The 16,705-nt window shown below is 42.0% G+C and overlaps 1 protein-coding gene across 2 annotated transcripts in view; it reads left to right on the top strand.

Annotated features, from left to right (window-relative positions):
- The window catches only part of LOC130844049 (uncharacterized), a 26,411-nt gene extending 9,706 nt beyond the window's left edge, over positions 1-16,705 (top strand). The window contains exon 4 of one of the 2 annotated variants that reach the window (XM_057720030.1): positions 15,823-16,705. In XM_057720030.1, coding sequence (XP_057576013.1) covers positions 15,823-15,969 — 147 coding nt within the window. In that variant the 3' untranslated portion in view covers positions 15,970-16,705. The remainder of the gene's footprint in view (positions 1-15,822) is intronic. The other variant, XM_057720031.1, reaches the window with a different exon arrangement.

The raw sequence follows: 16,705 nt of genomic DNA, 5'->3' as shown, positions 1-16,705 counted from the left end.
AACCATGCAATCCAGAAGACAATGGAATAACATTTTTAAAAACACTAAAAGAAAAAATTTAAACTCTCAACCTAGAATTCTATACCCAGCCAAAATATCTTTTAATATTAAGGTAAAATAAAAACTTTTCAAAAATGCAAAAGCTTAGTGAAGTCATTATCAGTAGACCAGCACTACGAAAAATGCTGAAGGAAGTCCTTCAGGCAAAGGAAAGTGATACTAGATGGAAATTTAGATCCACATAAAGAAATGGTAACACATGGGTAAACAGAAAAGACTTTTTTTTCTATTTTTAAAACCTCTTTGAAAGATAATTGTTTAAAGCAAAAACAATAACAATATATTATGGAATTTATAACATATATAGAAATAAAATGTTATGATAAAATAGCACAAAGACCATGAGGGAAGAAATGAAAATATACTTGTAAGGTTCTTGTTCCATATGTGAAGTGATATTACATTATTTAATGGTAGACTTTGATCAATTAAAGATACATATTGTAAACCCTAGAGCAACCAATTTTTAAAAAATGAGTTAGTAGACTATTAATGTAGATAATATTGTATCATAAAAAAATCAGTTAATCCAATTTATCCAAGACAGGAAAAGAGGAAAAAAGAAACAAAAAACAGATGGGACAAATAGAAAACAAATATTAAGATGTTAGATTAAAACCCAACCATATCAATGATCACATTAAGCACTTATGGCCTAACTACTCCATTTAAAAGGCAGAGATTGTCAGATTGGATAAAAAAAGTAAGACTCAACTATATGGTGACTGTAAGAAATCCACTTTAAACACAAAGACACAGATAAGTTAAAAGTAAAAGAATGGGAATTCTGGTTTCTAGTTTGTCAGGCAAGGGGCTTAGAAGTTATCAGTCACATTCTAACAGCAAGAAAAGAGATGAACAAACTGAAAACCAACAACTCTTCTTAGATCCATCAGAGAATTAGGTCACAGGATGTGAGATAATAGAAAATATATATTGGTCTCTGCCTCTGGTTCCTGCCACAGAGTTCTGCAAGCCCTTGTAAATTCCTAAGTGCTAAGAGCACTAGGGGCATCTTTTGTTCTATTGAGGTGACTCTGGGTGGGCATCTGGATGGGCACTGGTCACCAGAAAGACTAAACCATAATTAGAAGCTTGGAATTTTCAGCCCCACCCTCCATCCTCTAGAGAAGGGAAAGGGGCTGAAAATAGAGTTATTAGTTGTTCATGTCTACATGAGGAAGCTCCATAAAATCCCCAAAGCACAGTGTTCAGAGAGCCTTCGTGTGGGTAAACACATCCACACCAGGAGGGGAATGCACCCCAGCTTCATGCACACAGAAGTTCCTGCACTTGGGACCCTCCCAGACCACACCTATGTATCTCTTCATCTGGCGGTTCATCTGTATCCTTTATCATATCCTTCAATGAACTGGTAAACATAAGTAAGAGTTTCCCTGAGTTCTGTGAACTGCTCCAACAATTTAATCAAACCCAAGGAGGGGGTTGTTGGACCGTCTGATCTGTCATTTGTTGGTCAGAGCACAGGTGATGGGCTTGCAACTGCTGTCTGAAATGTCTGCGTGTGGGGCGAGGGTGGGGGGCAGTCTTGTGGGACTGAGTCCTTAACCTGTGAGATCCAATGCTATCTCCACATAGATAGTGTCAGAACTGAGTTAAATTGTAGGACACCCTGGTGGTACTGCAGAAAATTGCTTGGTGAAAAACCCGCACACATTTCATAATCAGAAATGAAGTATTTTGTGTGAGTAGTAAAGGAGATTCATAGGGAAGAAACACACAATAGGAAAGAACTGGATTTTTTCCCTATTCAGAAGGAGAAAAACTGAGGTTTTGTCAAAACATGGGGCAAACTGCGGATCCCAAGATTGGAGAGACAAATAGATGGATACAGAGAATCACAACTAACCAGAGCAGAAACCCGTGAAGAGAAACCTTCACAGGAAGCAGGTTCCTTTTTACCCAGTACATCATATCTGGCTTTCTTTTTTATTGTTGTTATTATTATTTATTTACTTATTTATTTTTTTGGCTGCATGGGTCTTCATTGCTACACACGGGCTTTCTGTAGTTGCAGTGAGAGGGGCTACGCTTCGTTGAGGTGTGTGGGCTTCTCAGTGCGGTGGCTTCTCTTATTGTGGAGCACAGGCTCTAGGCACCCAGACTCAGTAGTTGTGGCTCGTGGGCTCTAGAGCGCAGGCTCAGTAGTTGTGGTGCATGGGCTTAGTTGCTCTGCGGTATGTGGGATCTTCCTGGACCAGGGATCGAACCCATGTCCCCTGCATTGGCTGGCAGACTCTAAACCACTGCGCCACCAGGGAAGTCCCTCATGTCTGGCTTTTGACAAAAAATTTACAAATTATACTAAATGGCAAAAAACACAGTTTGAAAAGAAAAAGCAAGCGTCAGAACCAAATTCAGATATGTCAGGGATGTTGCAATTATCAGACTGGGAATTTAGAATAACTATGATCAGGACTTCCCTGGAGGTCCAGTGGTTAGGGCTCTGTGCTTCCACTGTAGGGCGCATGGGTTCAATCCCTGGTTGGGGAACAAAGATCCTCGCAAGCCACATGCCATGGCAAAAAAAAAAAAAAAAAAAAAAAATCTATGATTAATATGCTAAGGGCTCTAGTAGAAAAACTGGACAACATGCAAGAACAGATGGGTAATTTAAGCAGAGAGATGGGAATTCTAAGAAAATATAAACAAGAAATGCTGAAAATCAAAAGCACTGTCACAGAAGTGAAGAATGCCAGTATACTGCACGCAGCTGAGCAAAGAGTCAGTGAGCTTGGGGATATGTCAGTAGAAACATCCCAAACTGAAGAGCAAAGAGGAAAAAAGACAAAAAAATCGAAACAGTATATTCAAGAATGGTGGAACAACTATAAAACGTGTAGCATATATGTAATGGAAATTACGCATGTTCCCATGTACCAGAAGGAGAAGGGAGAGAGAAAAGAACAGAAGAAATATTTAAAGCAATAATAATAATTCCCAAACCACATATTCAGTAAATTCAGAGAACACTAGGTAGGAAAATGCCAAAAAACTACACCAAGGCACATCATATTCAAACCGCAGAAAATCAAAGACAAAGAAAAAATCCTGATACAAGCCAGAGGAAAAACTGTCCTACCAGTAGAGGAGCAAGAATAAGAATTACATTGGGCTTCTCTTCAGAAATTATCCAAACAAGGAGAGAGTGGAATGAACTGTCTGGTTCCTGCACATCCTTGCAACACTTGTATCTTTATGGTTATTGCTATTGCTGTTGTTGGTTTGTTTTTGCTTTCTTTTTTAATAACAGCCATCGCAGTAGGTGTGCAATGATATCTCGTGTATAATTGGAATTTCCCTAATGACTAGTGATGTTGAGTGTCTTTTCATGTGGTTATTGGCCATGTATATCTTTTTTGGAGAAATGTACATTCAGGTCCTTTGAGCATTTTTAAATAGAGTTGTGTTTTGCTATTGAGTTGTAATTCTTTACATATTCTCGATATCAATCTCATTACATATATGATTTGCAAGTACTTTCTCCCATTCTGTGGGTTGCATTTCACTGTTTATAATGTTCCTTGACATAACGAAAATTTTTAATTTTGATGAAGTGCAACTTATCTATTTTCTGCTTTGTTGCCTATGCTTATGATGTCAAATCCAAGAAATAATTGTCAAATTAAATGTCAAATCCAGTTTTGCCCCTGTGTTGTCTTCTAAGAGTTTTATAGTTTTAGCCACTACATTTAGGTCTTTGATCTCTTTTGTTTATTTTTGTATATGCTGTAAGGCAATGGTCCAACTTTTTTGTTTTGCATGTGGACATCAGTTTTTCCAACACCATTTGTTGAAAGGACTGTCCTTTCCCCATTTAATGTTCTGGGCACCCTTGTTGAAAATCATCTGCTCATATACCTGAGGACTTATTTCTATGCTCTATATTTCTTCCATTGGTTTATATGCCTGTCTTATGCCAATACCATGCTATTTTGGTTACCATAACTTTGTAGTAAGTTTTGAAATCAGGAAATGTGAGACTTTCTTTCAAGATTGTTTTGACTATTTGAAGTTCTTTAAGGTTCCATATGAATTTTAGGATGTAGTTTTCTATTGCTGCAAAAATCTGTCACTTGGATTTTGATCAAGATTTCATTGAATCTGTAGATCATTTTGGGTAGTTGTTAACATCTTTAAAATATTGTCTTCCAATTCATAAACATAGGATGTCTTTTCAGTTATTTGTCTTCTTTAATTTCTTTCAGCAATATTTTGTAGTTTTCAGTGTACAAGTCTTTAGCCTCATGGGTTCAGTTTATTCCTATTTTATTCTTTTTGGTGCTATTTTAAATGAGAATTTTTCCTTAATTTCCTCTTTGGACTGTTCACTGTTAGTATATAGAAATGCAACTGATTTTTGCATGTTGATTTTTCAACTTTTCTGAATTTATTAGTTCTAACAGTTTTTTTGTTTTGGGTTTTTTTTTTTTGGTATGTGTGTAATCTTTATGGTTTTCTCTATATAAGATGATATCATCTGGGAACAGAGGTAGTTTTACTTATTTCTTTGGAATTTGGATACCTTTTATTAATTTTTTTTCTTTCTTTTTTTTTTTTTTTTTTTCTTGCCCAAGATAGCTCTGGCTATAACTTCCAGTCTTACATTGAATAGAAATGGTGAGAGTGGACATCACTGAATTGTTCCTGATCTTAGAGGAAAAGCTTTCAGTCTTTTCCATTGGGTATGATGTTGGGTATGGGTGTTTCATATATGGCTTTTAGTATGTTGAGGTAGTTTCTTTCTAGTATATATTTCCATCCTTTCACTTTCAGCCTATGATCCTAAAAGATCTAGTGTCTCTTACAGTTGGATACAATTTTTTTTTGGCCTATTTTCCCATCCTATGTCTTTTGATTGAGAAGTTTAACCCATTTACTTTCAACTAATTGCCGATATGGAAACTTTTTTACCGTTTATTTTCTGTGTGCTTATAGCTTTTTTGTCCCCCATTTCCTCCATTACTGCTTTCCTTTGTGTTCAGTTGACTTTTTGTAGTGACACATTTTTATTCTCCTCTCATTTTCTTTTTGTATATTCTATAGATATTTTCTTTGTGTTATCATGGGAATAACATATACTATCCTAAAGTCATGACAATCTACCTTTAATTGATACCAACTTAATTTCAACCACATACAAAACCTCTATTCCTTTAAAGCTCCACTCTCCTCACGCTATGCTATTGATGTCACAACTTACATCATTATATATTGAATACCTATTAATAGATTTATATTTTTAATTAATTTGTCTTAAAAGATACTACAGAAAACAAAAATTGGAGTTACAAACCAAAACTACTATACTTTTTTTCATATTTGTCTATGTATTTACCTTTACTAGAAAACCATTTATTTTCATGTGAGAGTATAGACATATTATCTAGTGTCCTTATATTTCAACTTGAAGTTTTTTTCCCCCAGCATTTAAAATACATCATACTATTGCCTTCTGGCCTGCAAGGTTTCTGCTGAGAAATCTACTGATATAGTCTTATTGGGGACCATTTTTATGTGATGGCATTTTTCTCTCGCTGCTTTTAAGATTCTCTATCTTTGGCTTTCAACAGCTTGATTATAATGTGTCTTGGTGTTAGTCTCTTGGGTTTATCCCACTTGGAGTTTGTTAAGCTTATTGAATTTATATCCATATATTTCCCTAATTTGATATGTTTTCAGCAATTATTTCTTTAAATATTCTCTTTGCCCCTTTCTCCCTTTCTTCTTCTGGAACTCCCATAATTCTTATACTGGTCTGCTGTTCATGTCCCACAAGTATCTTAGGCTCTGCTCATTTTTCTTCATTCTTTTTTTTTTTTTCCTCCTCAGACTTGATAATTTCAAATGTCCACTTTCCAAGTTCACTGATTCTTTTTTCTGCTTATTTGAATGTGCTATTGAACCCCTCTAGTGAAAGTTGCGTTACTGTACTTTTCAGCCCAGAATTTTCTGTTTGGTTCATTTTTATATTGTCATTTTGTTCACATGTAGTTTTCCTGTTCTCCTTTAGTTCTTTGTGTTTTCCTTTCTTTCTCTGAGCATATGTAAGACAGTTGTAAAGCATTTGTATGCTTATAGCTTTTTTGGCCTCTCATGTCCACTGTGTGTATTTCTTCAGAGACTGTTTCTGGAGATTTATTTTGTTCCTTTGAATGGGCCAAGTTTCCCTATTTCTTTCTTTTTGCATGGTGATCTTTTGCTGAAAACCAGGCATTTGAAAAAACAGCTACCCTACCAGCCTTTGCAGACTGGCATGGGAGACCTTTACTAATTAGCAGGTCCCTGAGCCTGGAGATCAGCACAGGGTGAAGGCCCAAGAGCTGCTAAGGTCTTTTCTGAGCATATATCCTGTCTGGGCCTGTGTGTTTATGCTATCCATTCTCCCCCCACCCCCACTCTCACCCCCTTTTCCCCTTGCTGCTTCTAAATGTCTTAATTTCCCAAAGAGTCTCACTCCAGCTTCAGCTCAGGGTCTTAGATGTCCTGTTGTATTCTTCTGCCCACAATCTCTTGCCCCCAGGCATCTATGGATCTGTGGTTCCCCTTTAGTTTCACATGCGAAGGTGCCCACCACTTCCTTCCATGGCTTCCAGCCTAAGATCCAAACTTTGCTTCTATTCCCTGAGTTCTGAGTCAGGAAGAAAGATACCAATCTCTTGGGAAGCCCACAGATAAGCTAGGATGTTAACAATGTCTACTGGACTCTTTCTGGCCCAGGGGACAGAAATGAAGATTGGGCCACTTCCTCTTGACTTCATTGTGGGGGTGAGTGAAGGCAAGTAAAAACATCACAAAATTTCCTACCATTTTGAGTGAAGCTTTTTCTTGACTGGGTGTTCATTTGGTTTCTGTAGATCTTTGCTGGTTTCCAGAGCCTCTAAATGTTATTTTAGTTAGCATATAGTTGTTTGATGTTTTTGTGGGAGAACTAGGGCCTGGATCTTCCTCGTCTGTCACCTCGCTGATGTCCCCAGTATTTAATTCTGAGTGATTGAACATGGTATTGTGTTTTTAATTTCTATTTGCAATAGTTCATTAAAGTATAAAAAATATAATTGTGTGTTGCCTTTGTATCCTGTGAGCTTGTTAAACTCACTTATCAGTTCAAGGAGATTTGGGGGGGTAGACTCCTAGGGGTTTTCTATGTGGACAATCATTTTACAACTCAATATTGAGTAAAATGAAATGAAAGAGCAGGCAAAGAATTTGGACACCTTACAAAAGAGGGTATAAGAATGGCCAATAAGCACATGAAAAGATGTTCAACATTGTTAGTTATCAGGGGACTATGCAAGTTAAAGCCATAATGAGATAAACTTGTACATCTATTAGAATGGCTAAATTTTAAAAGATTGAGGATACTAAGTATTGGTGAGGATGTGGGACACGGAACTCTCATAAACTGCTAGTGAGAATGTCAAGTGGTAGCCTTTGGAAAACTGTTTGGCAGTTTCTAAGTTAAACAACCTTTTATCATATGCCCTGGCCAAGCCACTCCTAGATATTTCTCTTTGACAAATGAAAGCATATATCCAAATAGGAACTTCTATTTGAATGTTCACAGCAGCTTTACGTACAAAAGTATATGACTGCAAAAAAAAAACAAATGTTCATCTGATGAATGGATAAACCATGGTCTATCCACAAAATGTAACTTCTTTAGCAATAAAAATGGACTACCGACAAATATTAAAATAATGTTGTTGAATTTCAAAAGCATTATGCTAAGTTGAAATGATTTCACTTACATGAAATTCTAGAAAAAATACAGCCATAATGATAGAAAGCAGGGGGCCAGGACGTGGGGAGAGGAAACATTGCATAAGTGCACGAGGAAACTTACTGGCTGATGGAAATGTGCTAATCACAACAGTTGTCATGATGACACACTGCATCCACTTCTCAAAGCTCATCAAATTGCACACTTAAAATTGGTGAATTGATTGTTTGTAAATTACGTTTGAATCAGTCTGACTTTAAAAATACAATATTGAGGGCTAGGCAGATTTCTTTGGGCTACAGGTGTCCACTGCCCCAAAATACAGAGAAATGTGGAATAAGAGGAAATGATTTCATTTACTCATTAATTCCACTATTATTTATTCAAAAATGTTTCTTAAACATGTGTTATGGGAGAGGCACAGTGTTAGGTGTTGGGGATACAGTGGGACAAAGCTTCTCCTGTGACAAGTTTAGGAAAAGCCACATATTCGGCTCCAAAGGAGCACAGGAGAGGGACATGTAGCCCAGACCGAGAGTCGTCAGGGACTCAGGTGGCTGCTGAGCTAAATCTTTTCTTTTTTTTTTAATAAATTTATTTATTTATTTATTTATTTATTGGCTGCCTTGGGTCTTTGTTGCTGCATGCAGGCTTTCTCTAGTTGCGGAGAGCTGGGCTACTCTTTGTTGTGGTGTGCGGGCTTCTCATTGCGGTGGCTTCTCTGGTTGTGGAGCACAGGTCTAGGCACCCGGGCTTCAGTAGGTGCGGCACACGGGCTCAATAGTTGTGGCTCACGGGCTCTAGAGCACAGGCTCAGTAGTTGTGGTGCACAGGCTTAGTTGCTCCATGGCATGTGGGATCTTCCTGGAGCAGGGATCAAACCCTTGTCCCCTGCATTGGCAGGTGGATTTTGTTTTTTTCAGGCTTTGGGAAGTTTATTCCATCATTCAATGATTTTACATCCTTTTATACACATTTATGGAATGCATTTTTTTTTACAAAAAACTGCATATATTTAGAGTGTACAATTTGGTATCCCAATCTCCCAATTCATTCCCCACCAACCCTCCCCACTTTCCCCACTTGGTGTCCATATGTTTGTTCTCTACATCTGTGTCTCTATTTCTGCCTTGCAAACCGGTTGATCTGTACCATTTTTCTATAGTCCACATATATGTGTTAATATATGATATTTGTTTTTCTCTTTCTGGCTCACTTTACTCTGTATGATAGTCTCTAGGTCCATCCATGTCTCTACAAATGTCCCAGTTTCATTGCTTTTTACAGCTGAGTAATATTCCATTATATATATGTACCACATCTTTTGTATCCATTTGTCTGTTGATGGACATTCAGGTTGCTTCCATGTCCTGGCTATTGTAAATAGTGCTGCAATGAACATTGGAGTGCATGTGTCTTTTTGAATTATGGTGTTCTCTGGGTATATGCCCAAGAGTGGGATTGCTGGGTCATATGGTAGTTCTGTTTTTAGTTTTGCAAGGAACCTCCATACTGTTCTCCATAGTGGTTGTATCAATTTACATTCCCACCAGCAGTGCAAGAGCGTTCCCTTTTCTCCACACCCTCTCCAGCATTTACTGTTTGTAGATTTTCTGATGATGCCCATTCTCACTGGTGTGAGGTGATACCTCATTGTAGTTTTGATTTGCATTTCTCTAATAATTAGTGATGTTGAGCAGCTTTTCACGTGCCTCTGGCCATCCGTACGTCTTCTTTGGAGAAATGCCTGTTTAGGTCTTCAGGCAGGTGGATTCTTAACCACTGTGCCACCTAGGAAGTCCTGAGCTAAATGTTAAATCATGAATATGTTGTGTTTCTTCCCAAATATGTTCACATAATGATCCTCAGGGAAAGCTAGGAGGCTCTGTAGTGTAGAGGAAAGAGTGGGGCTTTCTAGCTGGGAAGATGTGGGCTCCAGTACTGGTCTGGGTGCTGACTAGCTATAGGACCTTGCAAAATGTCAATCAAGCAGAATCTTACTTTTTCCACACCCAGAATCAGGGTAATCATAATTACCTATAGGTTGTTCTGAGAATAAATGATAAAATAATCACAAAGCATCCTTAATAAAGGATGTCATTAATAACTGATAATGAGGTACACATATCAGTCATTCTCCCTCATTACCATAAACCTCTTTCTACCATCCTGTCCAAACAGGAGGATAAGGAAAGAGGGGACTGGGACCCCTGAGAGTCAAAGTTGGCAAAGTGTCGTGACTGGTGGAGTTGGGGTGGAGTGTCCTCTCAGGAGGCAGCCAGGGGAAGGCCCTGGCCCAGGGACCGGCAGAGGACACAGGAAGTCACGCAGTCCCTGCCCTTCTGCCTGGGGTGGTTCTGCACCAAATCACTGCTCTGACTTGCATCTTCCTAGTGAAATTTCTAAGGTTCCTTCCAGTTCTAAAACTCCACGATCCATGAAGCAAAATTCAAAACACAAAATCCCAGCAAAGGGATTTCCAGGACCTCACCCATGGCCGTCCTCTAAGTACGCTGGCACTAGCTCCTTTCACTCTGAACTGCCACACTCATGCCTTCGTACACGGGGGTCTTGCTGCCCGTGTGCAGCAATGAGCATTCCTTGGCTCGCAAAATTTTTTGAAAATTTCCTTCTGTATTTGGATACATAAAATTGTGACTATCCAAAGAAAGCATGTGGCTTAGTTTTTCCAACTTTCATGACACAGTTCACTAAAGGATGAGCTTCCTGAGGGCTGGGACCATGTCTTTGTCATACCTGCATTCCCAGCCCCTGGCACACAGCCCCCACTGCTTCAGGTTTGTGGGAACATGAAGCGGGCACATCTGACAGAGCTCTGCCTCAGAGTAAGCGCTCCCCTTACTGGTGAATCATCCTGCAGTGGCTAGGGAGGCACCTTCCATCCCCAAATGGACTAAATCATGCCTTGAGCAGAATAAATTCAACTATTCAAAACAAAAATCAAACCTAGTATCTATAACCTTTCCAGGATCAAAAAAGGGTTGGGGGACTTCCCTGGTGGCGCAGTGGTTAAGAATCCGCCTGCCAGTGCAGGGTACACGGGTCCGAGCCCTGGTCCGGGAAGATCCCACATGCTGTGGAACAACTAAGCCCGTGCACCACAACGACTGAGCCTGCGCTCTAGAGCCCACACACCACAACTACTGAGCCCAAATGCTGCAGCTACTGAAGCCTGCTCACCTTGAGCCCGTGCTTGGCAACATGGGACGCCACCGCAATGAGAAGCCCTCTCACCACAAGGTTGCCACAACTAGAGGAAGCCCGCACATAGCAACGAAGACCCAATGCAGCCAAAAAAAAAAAAGGAAAAAAGAAAAAAGAAGAAAAAAGGGTTGGGGCTGGGGAGACACCGTTCCATCTGCCACTTTATGAACTGGCGACCTTGGTCAATGTACTTAGAGACTGAGCCAAGACGAGGAACATAACACTGCAGCCCTTACGGGGTTGAGGGGAGCAGGATCGCTGACCTCAGGGACAAACATTTGGAAGGATCCTCTGGTTTGGAAGCCCAAGTATATTTGTCTCCCTTTTGTCCGTGCAGCTAACATCATTTGTTCATCTTAGATGGGCAGTGCCTTCCCATCACGGCAGGATTTTGTAATCCCTCCAGGCAAAATTGCAACAACTTGCTTGACTCGGGCCACCAAGGAGTCCCAGGGAGGGCAGGGTCCCAGAGCCTGTCACCTGAGAAGTCTGAGTCAGTGTGACCACACCCGGCCTGGCCCAGGGCCTGGCTCGCAGCTCACCTCCCAGCGGGGAGCCCTAAGTCCTCCTGGGACTCTGGTGTCTTCAGGATGACCTGGCCACACCTTCCTGCATTGCACCCTGGAGCTGGTCGGCCACAAGCACGGAAGAAGTGGCTCGGAAGCCCTGGAGACAGGGAGTGCTGGGAGGGCTCTGCCGCCAGTGCTTCCTCCACTGAGGGGATGCCAGCGCCTTCCCATCACTGGGGTTCCCACTTTGTGTAGGCAGCACTTACTCTCATTTCTTCTCTTGTGCTTGCAGGAGGACAGGAAATGCATTGAGGGCCTTCTGTCAGGTGTTTTGATGGGTACTTTTTTCATTTAATCCTACAGCCACAACTCCAGGAAGGGAATGTTGAGAATGGGGCCCTGGGAGGGAGTCATTTGAGCTCCCAGTGGCAAGGTAACAGTCACAGGGAAGGCCTAGGGGCGGAGCGGGGAGGAACTCATGATCGAGCCCTCAGGCTGGGTGAGGAGGTCTCATACATACAGGGTCTCGTGTTGAGAATCAGAAGGAACTCCACGTGGGGCTGGGGCCACAGCCGTGCAGCCCTGATGAGGCATCTTCATCTTGGGGTACACTCCAGGCCTTCAGTTCATTTGCTTCTTCATTTAAGGGTCACCCTGTTTGTACCTGCTGTGTGCAAGGCATTGTCCTGCGTGCTCCAGGTGTACAGAGATTAACTTCACCACCAGAGGCCCCCGACCTGAATGGGGAAAATGATACATCCCAAAGTTCTAATACAGGGTAGACTTTGATGAGTCAGAAAGTGCTATGAAAACTCAGAAAAAGGAGAGATTGCTTCTGGGGGCTGATGAGAAAAGGCTGGAGAAGCTGTTGATGACATGAAAGGCAGGCCTTAAAGGCAGTAGGTTATGAACACAGGCCAGCAGGAGAGAGGGGGGCGGTGATACAGAAGAGCCAGTCATGGACGACAGCAAGAGACTGCAAACCAGCGTCGAGGGGCAGGGGGACCCTCAAGGCAGTGGGTGCAAGGGTCTGGGGAGGGAGTATTACAGAGGGAATTGGATGAATGGAAAGGAGGGCCAGGCCACAAGCCAGGCCAAGAGAGCAGGAAGGAGGGAGTGCTAAGCTGTGAGCCCTGTGGGGCAATGACTTACCTAGGACACCGATGGCAGTCACTTAATCAGGTTGAACTATTGCAAACAACCCTAGATGCTAAAGCCAGAGGATTAAGAGCATGGGGGTACCCGGTGGCCTGGGAAGGGTGAGGCAGAGTTCCTTCCAGATGAAAGCATCATCCGGCTTGAGGCTGACCAGTGAGGGACAGAGACACAGAGCTGACTTGTCCAGAAATAAGCAGAAATGTCAGCCATGAATATGTACATACAGAGAACGGAGAGAGAGAGAGTGAGAGAGAACAGAGGCCAAAACCCAGGACTCCGAAAACTTCGAGGACTTCCTGGCTCCTTCTCATGCTTAGCTGACACAGGAAGAGGAAGAGCCAAGGGGTATTCAGGAAAGGACACTCAGGAAGGGCATTCTAGGGAGTCTAGGAGAAGGCAGAAGGCAGAGACAGCCTGCAATGAAGCCCCTCACCAGGGGAAGCCACGAGGACGAGGGAGAAGGGGATGCTAAGGTGCTGGGAATCACCCCCGGAGTTCTCACACCCTCACTTCCCCAAGTTCTGAAGGCTGGAGTTGGGGTTTGCCTTCAGCCGTTTTCCATTTCCTTAACAAATGTCTGTCAATAGGTTTTTGTTCCTTCTATGTTCAAAGGGTGTCCTGGTTGCTAGGTGACGTGAGGCTACCTGAAGGCCACCCCTCCTAGTCCTTCCATCCCTGGTTCTCTCAGCTGATGTGCTGGTGGCAGGAGGGACGAGGGGGGAGGGGGCTTGAGAGAGAAGCTGGGGTCTTTCTCACACTCTCCACTTACGCAAAACACATTTTTAGTTTACTCTATATGGAGGAATGTGCACACAACTCTGCTTATTTATCACAGAGTTATAAATGTTGCTAATAAGGGAAATTTTAGGAGACAGTCACTCAGGTTCAAGTCAAATGAGTTAGCAAAGAATTTCTCACAGCTTACCACCCGAGATTTTTTTTTTTAATTAATTAATTTATTTATTTATTTATTGGCTGCCTTGCGTCTCTGTTGCTGCACATGGGCTTTCTCTAGTTGCGGCGAGCGGGGGCTACCCTTCGTTACCGTGCAAGGGCTTCTCCTTGTGGCGGCTTCTCTGGTTGCTGAGCACAGGCTCTAGGCGTGTGGGCTTCAGTAGTTGTGGTCTGCAGGCTCTGTAGCTGTGAGGTACGGGCTCAGTTGCTCCGTCTTACCACCCAGCTTCATCACACCCACGTGAAAGCTGGAGATGCAACACCACCTGGCCCATGTGGACGCGGCCAGGTCCCAGGCATGTCCCTCAGAGAGCATCCCAGGGCACAGCAGCCCATTCTCAATGGCACGAGTTGGTAGGACCTAAGGGTGGGTAGACCCTGTAGGGGATTTGTTTGTCCGTGCTGAATTGGCCTGGGCTCAGCCTGAAGTTGGGGCTCAGTAAATGTTTTTAGAACAAATAAATGTCTTTCAGCAACCATGTAATTTGCTCTAAGGAAACACAATATAGGAAATACCAACAGAAAATGTAAGATGTAACCAATTACAAAATTCTTCCTTTGGTCAAATAATTCACTGCAGTTTTCCTTAAAAGCTGACTGCTAACATTCACACAAAATTTCAGCTCAGGTGGGAGGAAGGTGCCTGGTGGGCACGTGTGCATGAGCCCACGCCCTGCAGACAGCCACGTTGCCCCGGCAAGCCAAACATGCCCATTCCCACTTACCCTTCCCTACATGCTGCCTCTCTCTGCATCCTCCGCCGTTGACTGTTCCCACGGGCTTTGTGCATGTCATCTGAGTGTACTCAGTATCTCCTAACTGGAGAGTGTAATTTCATGCATGGAGTCTAGTCATCCTCTTTATTAGGACATGATACTAATTTGCTCACTAATAACTGAGCACTATAAAATCAGATATCTGAGTACCAATCTGACCTCCCCAGCCCCACAAGCCAGTGCAACAGGCTGCAAACTGCAGTGGCTGCAGAACCCTCAAGATAAACAGGATGACAGTGGGGGAGTTCTTGCTGCTCGCTGGTCCAGAGGCTGAGATCACTAGGGCAGACGGTGCTGAAATGCTTCTCTGATGTTGTTCCTTAAAAAAAACAAAACAGGTCCTGGCTTGCTCCTGCCAGGGTCAGCCAGCAGGTGAGGAAAGAGGCAGAGATATGCACTATAAATGCTCGTTTTGGTTTCATCTTTCAGAAGCATCAGTATTTTCTACAAATTGCAAGAAATTCTGTCTTTGTTTCATAGACTGGCAAACAGGTCTTATGAAGCTACTTACACAATTTCTCAGCAACTCTTGACCACATTGCAAAGGAAAACCCATTGAAAATTTCTAACATGCAGTGTACCTGAAAGCATTTTCGATAGTTCATATAAATAATACTAATTCAACTGTGAAACTCTTCACAGTTTGCCAGCTGCTTCCAAATATATTTCCATTTAAAAGTAACAGTGGCAGGACTTCCCTGGTGATGCAGTGGTTAAGAATCCACCTGCCAATGCAGGGGACACGGGTTCAATCCCTGGTCCAGGAAGAGCCCACATCCAGAGGAGCAACTAAGCCCGTGAGCCACAACAACTGAGCCTGCGATCTAGAGCCCAAGAGCCACAACTATTGAGCTCGAGTGACACAACTACTGAAGCCCGCACGCCTAGAGCCTGTGCTCCACAACAGGAGAAGCCACCACAACGAGAAGCCCACGCGCTGCAATGAAGAGCGGCCCCCGCTCACTGCACTAAGAGAAAGCCCTCGTGCAGCAATGAAGAGCCAAGGCAGCCAATAAATAAATAAATATTTATTTATTAAAAAACAATAATAAAAAATAAAAGTCACAATGGCACGTGAGAGCATCAGCCATAGAAAATCTTGCTAAAAACAGGGGATGTTGCCAGGCGAGGACTAAATAAAAAAGTGCATGTGTGTGGCCAGGGCAGAGGGGACTAGAGCACCACTGGTTCCCTAGGAGCAGCATAAACCTAGTGATAAAAATCGAAAGGGGTCCTTTCATATAACAGAGTTTATCAGTAAAAGGGGATAAACAATAATGGTTATCTTACTGGACTGTTTGAAGACTCAACAAGTTGATTTATTTAAAGTGCTTGGAACAGAGCTGGGCCCATAAGACCACATATAGTAATAATTGTTTTCTATTACAATTAACAGATAGGAAAGAAGGGCACTACAAGACAACATTTAAGAACCTCTTCATGGGATAAATCTTTTCCTGAGAACCTACTTTCCTTCCTAAAACTGAAGGATGCCAAGAAAAGCACTGATGACTACAGAATATATTTTCACCGAATGAGATAACTTTAGGCAAAAAATACGGCTCACATGTTAATTTTTAAAATACCATGCCTATGAAATGCAAGTGTCCAGACAGCATGTGTTTCATTGTTCTAAATTCCACTTAGATCCAGAAAACTAAGTGGCCTGACAAAGAGATACTTGGGAATAACGAAAGCTGAGCATTTCTAGAGAAAATAAAGATTGTGTTATTCAAAGCAAATGGTCATGCTGTCTGCTCTCTGCTGAGCATGTGCCTTTTTCTCAGGCTACCCACTCGATTATTAAAATCGCTCAGTTCTTTCTGTGGCCCATTAAAATAATCATCACCACAGTCTACAGGTGCTCTCCACGGGAGTCGCCGCACTTAGTCTCACTGTGACTGCCTTGGGCTCCCAGCTCCGAGAGCTCCCCTCGGCACCTCCCTCTCTCTTCTCACCGGCCCCTGCTCGCTACATGCCCATTTGCTTCCTCCTCCTGCACATAATTCAGCATATTCTCCGCTCATTTTTATTGGTAAAGGAAGTTAAAGTAAATAAAAGGCAAAAAAACAAACAAAAAAACCCACCCCAGCCCAGTCTACATATATATGTAGATAATTCTCTTAAAGTTTCATACATGCCCACTCCTTTTTTCCCTAAAATTGTATTTGACTATAGTTAACTTACAATGTTGTGTTAGTTTCACATGCACAGCATAGTGATTAGGTTGTACATATACATATATTTATTCTTTTTTAGATTCTTTTCCCTTATAGGTT

Source organism: Hippopotamus amphibius, chromosome 2 (assembly GCF_030028045.1).
Source record: "Hippopotamus amphibius kiboko isolate mHipAmp2 chromosome 2, mHipAmp2.hap2, whole genome shotgun sequence".
Lineage (NCBI taxonomy): Eukaryota > Metazoa > Chordata > Mammalia > Artiodactyla > Hippopotamidae > Hippopotamus > Hippopotamus amphibius.
This window is presented reverse-complemented; position numbering and strand designations above follow the sequence as displayed.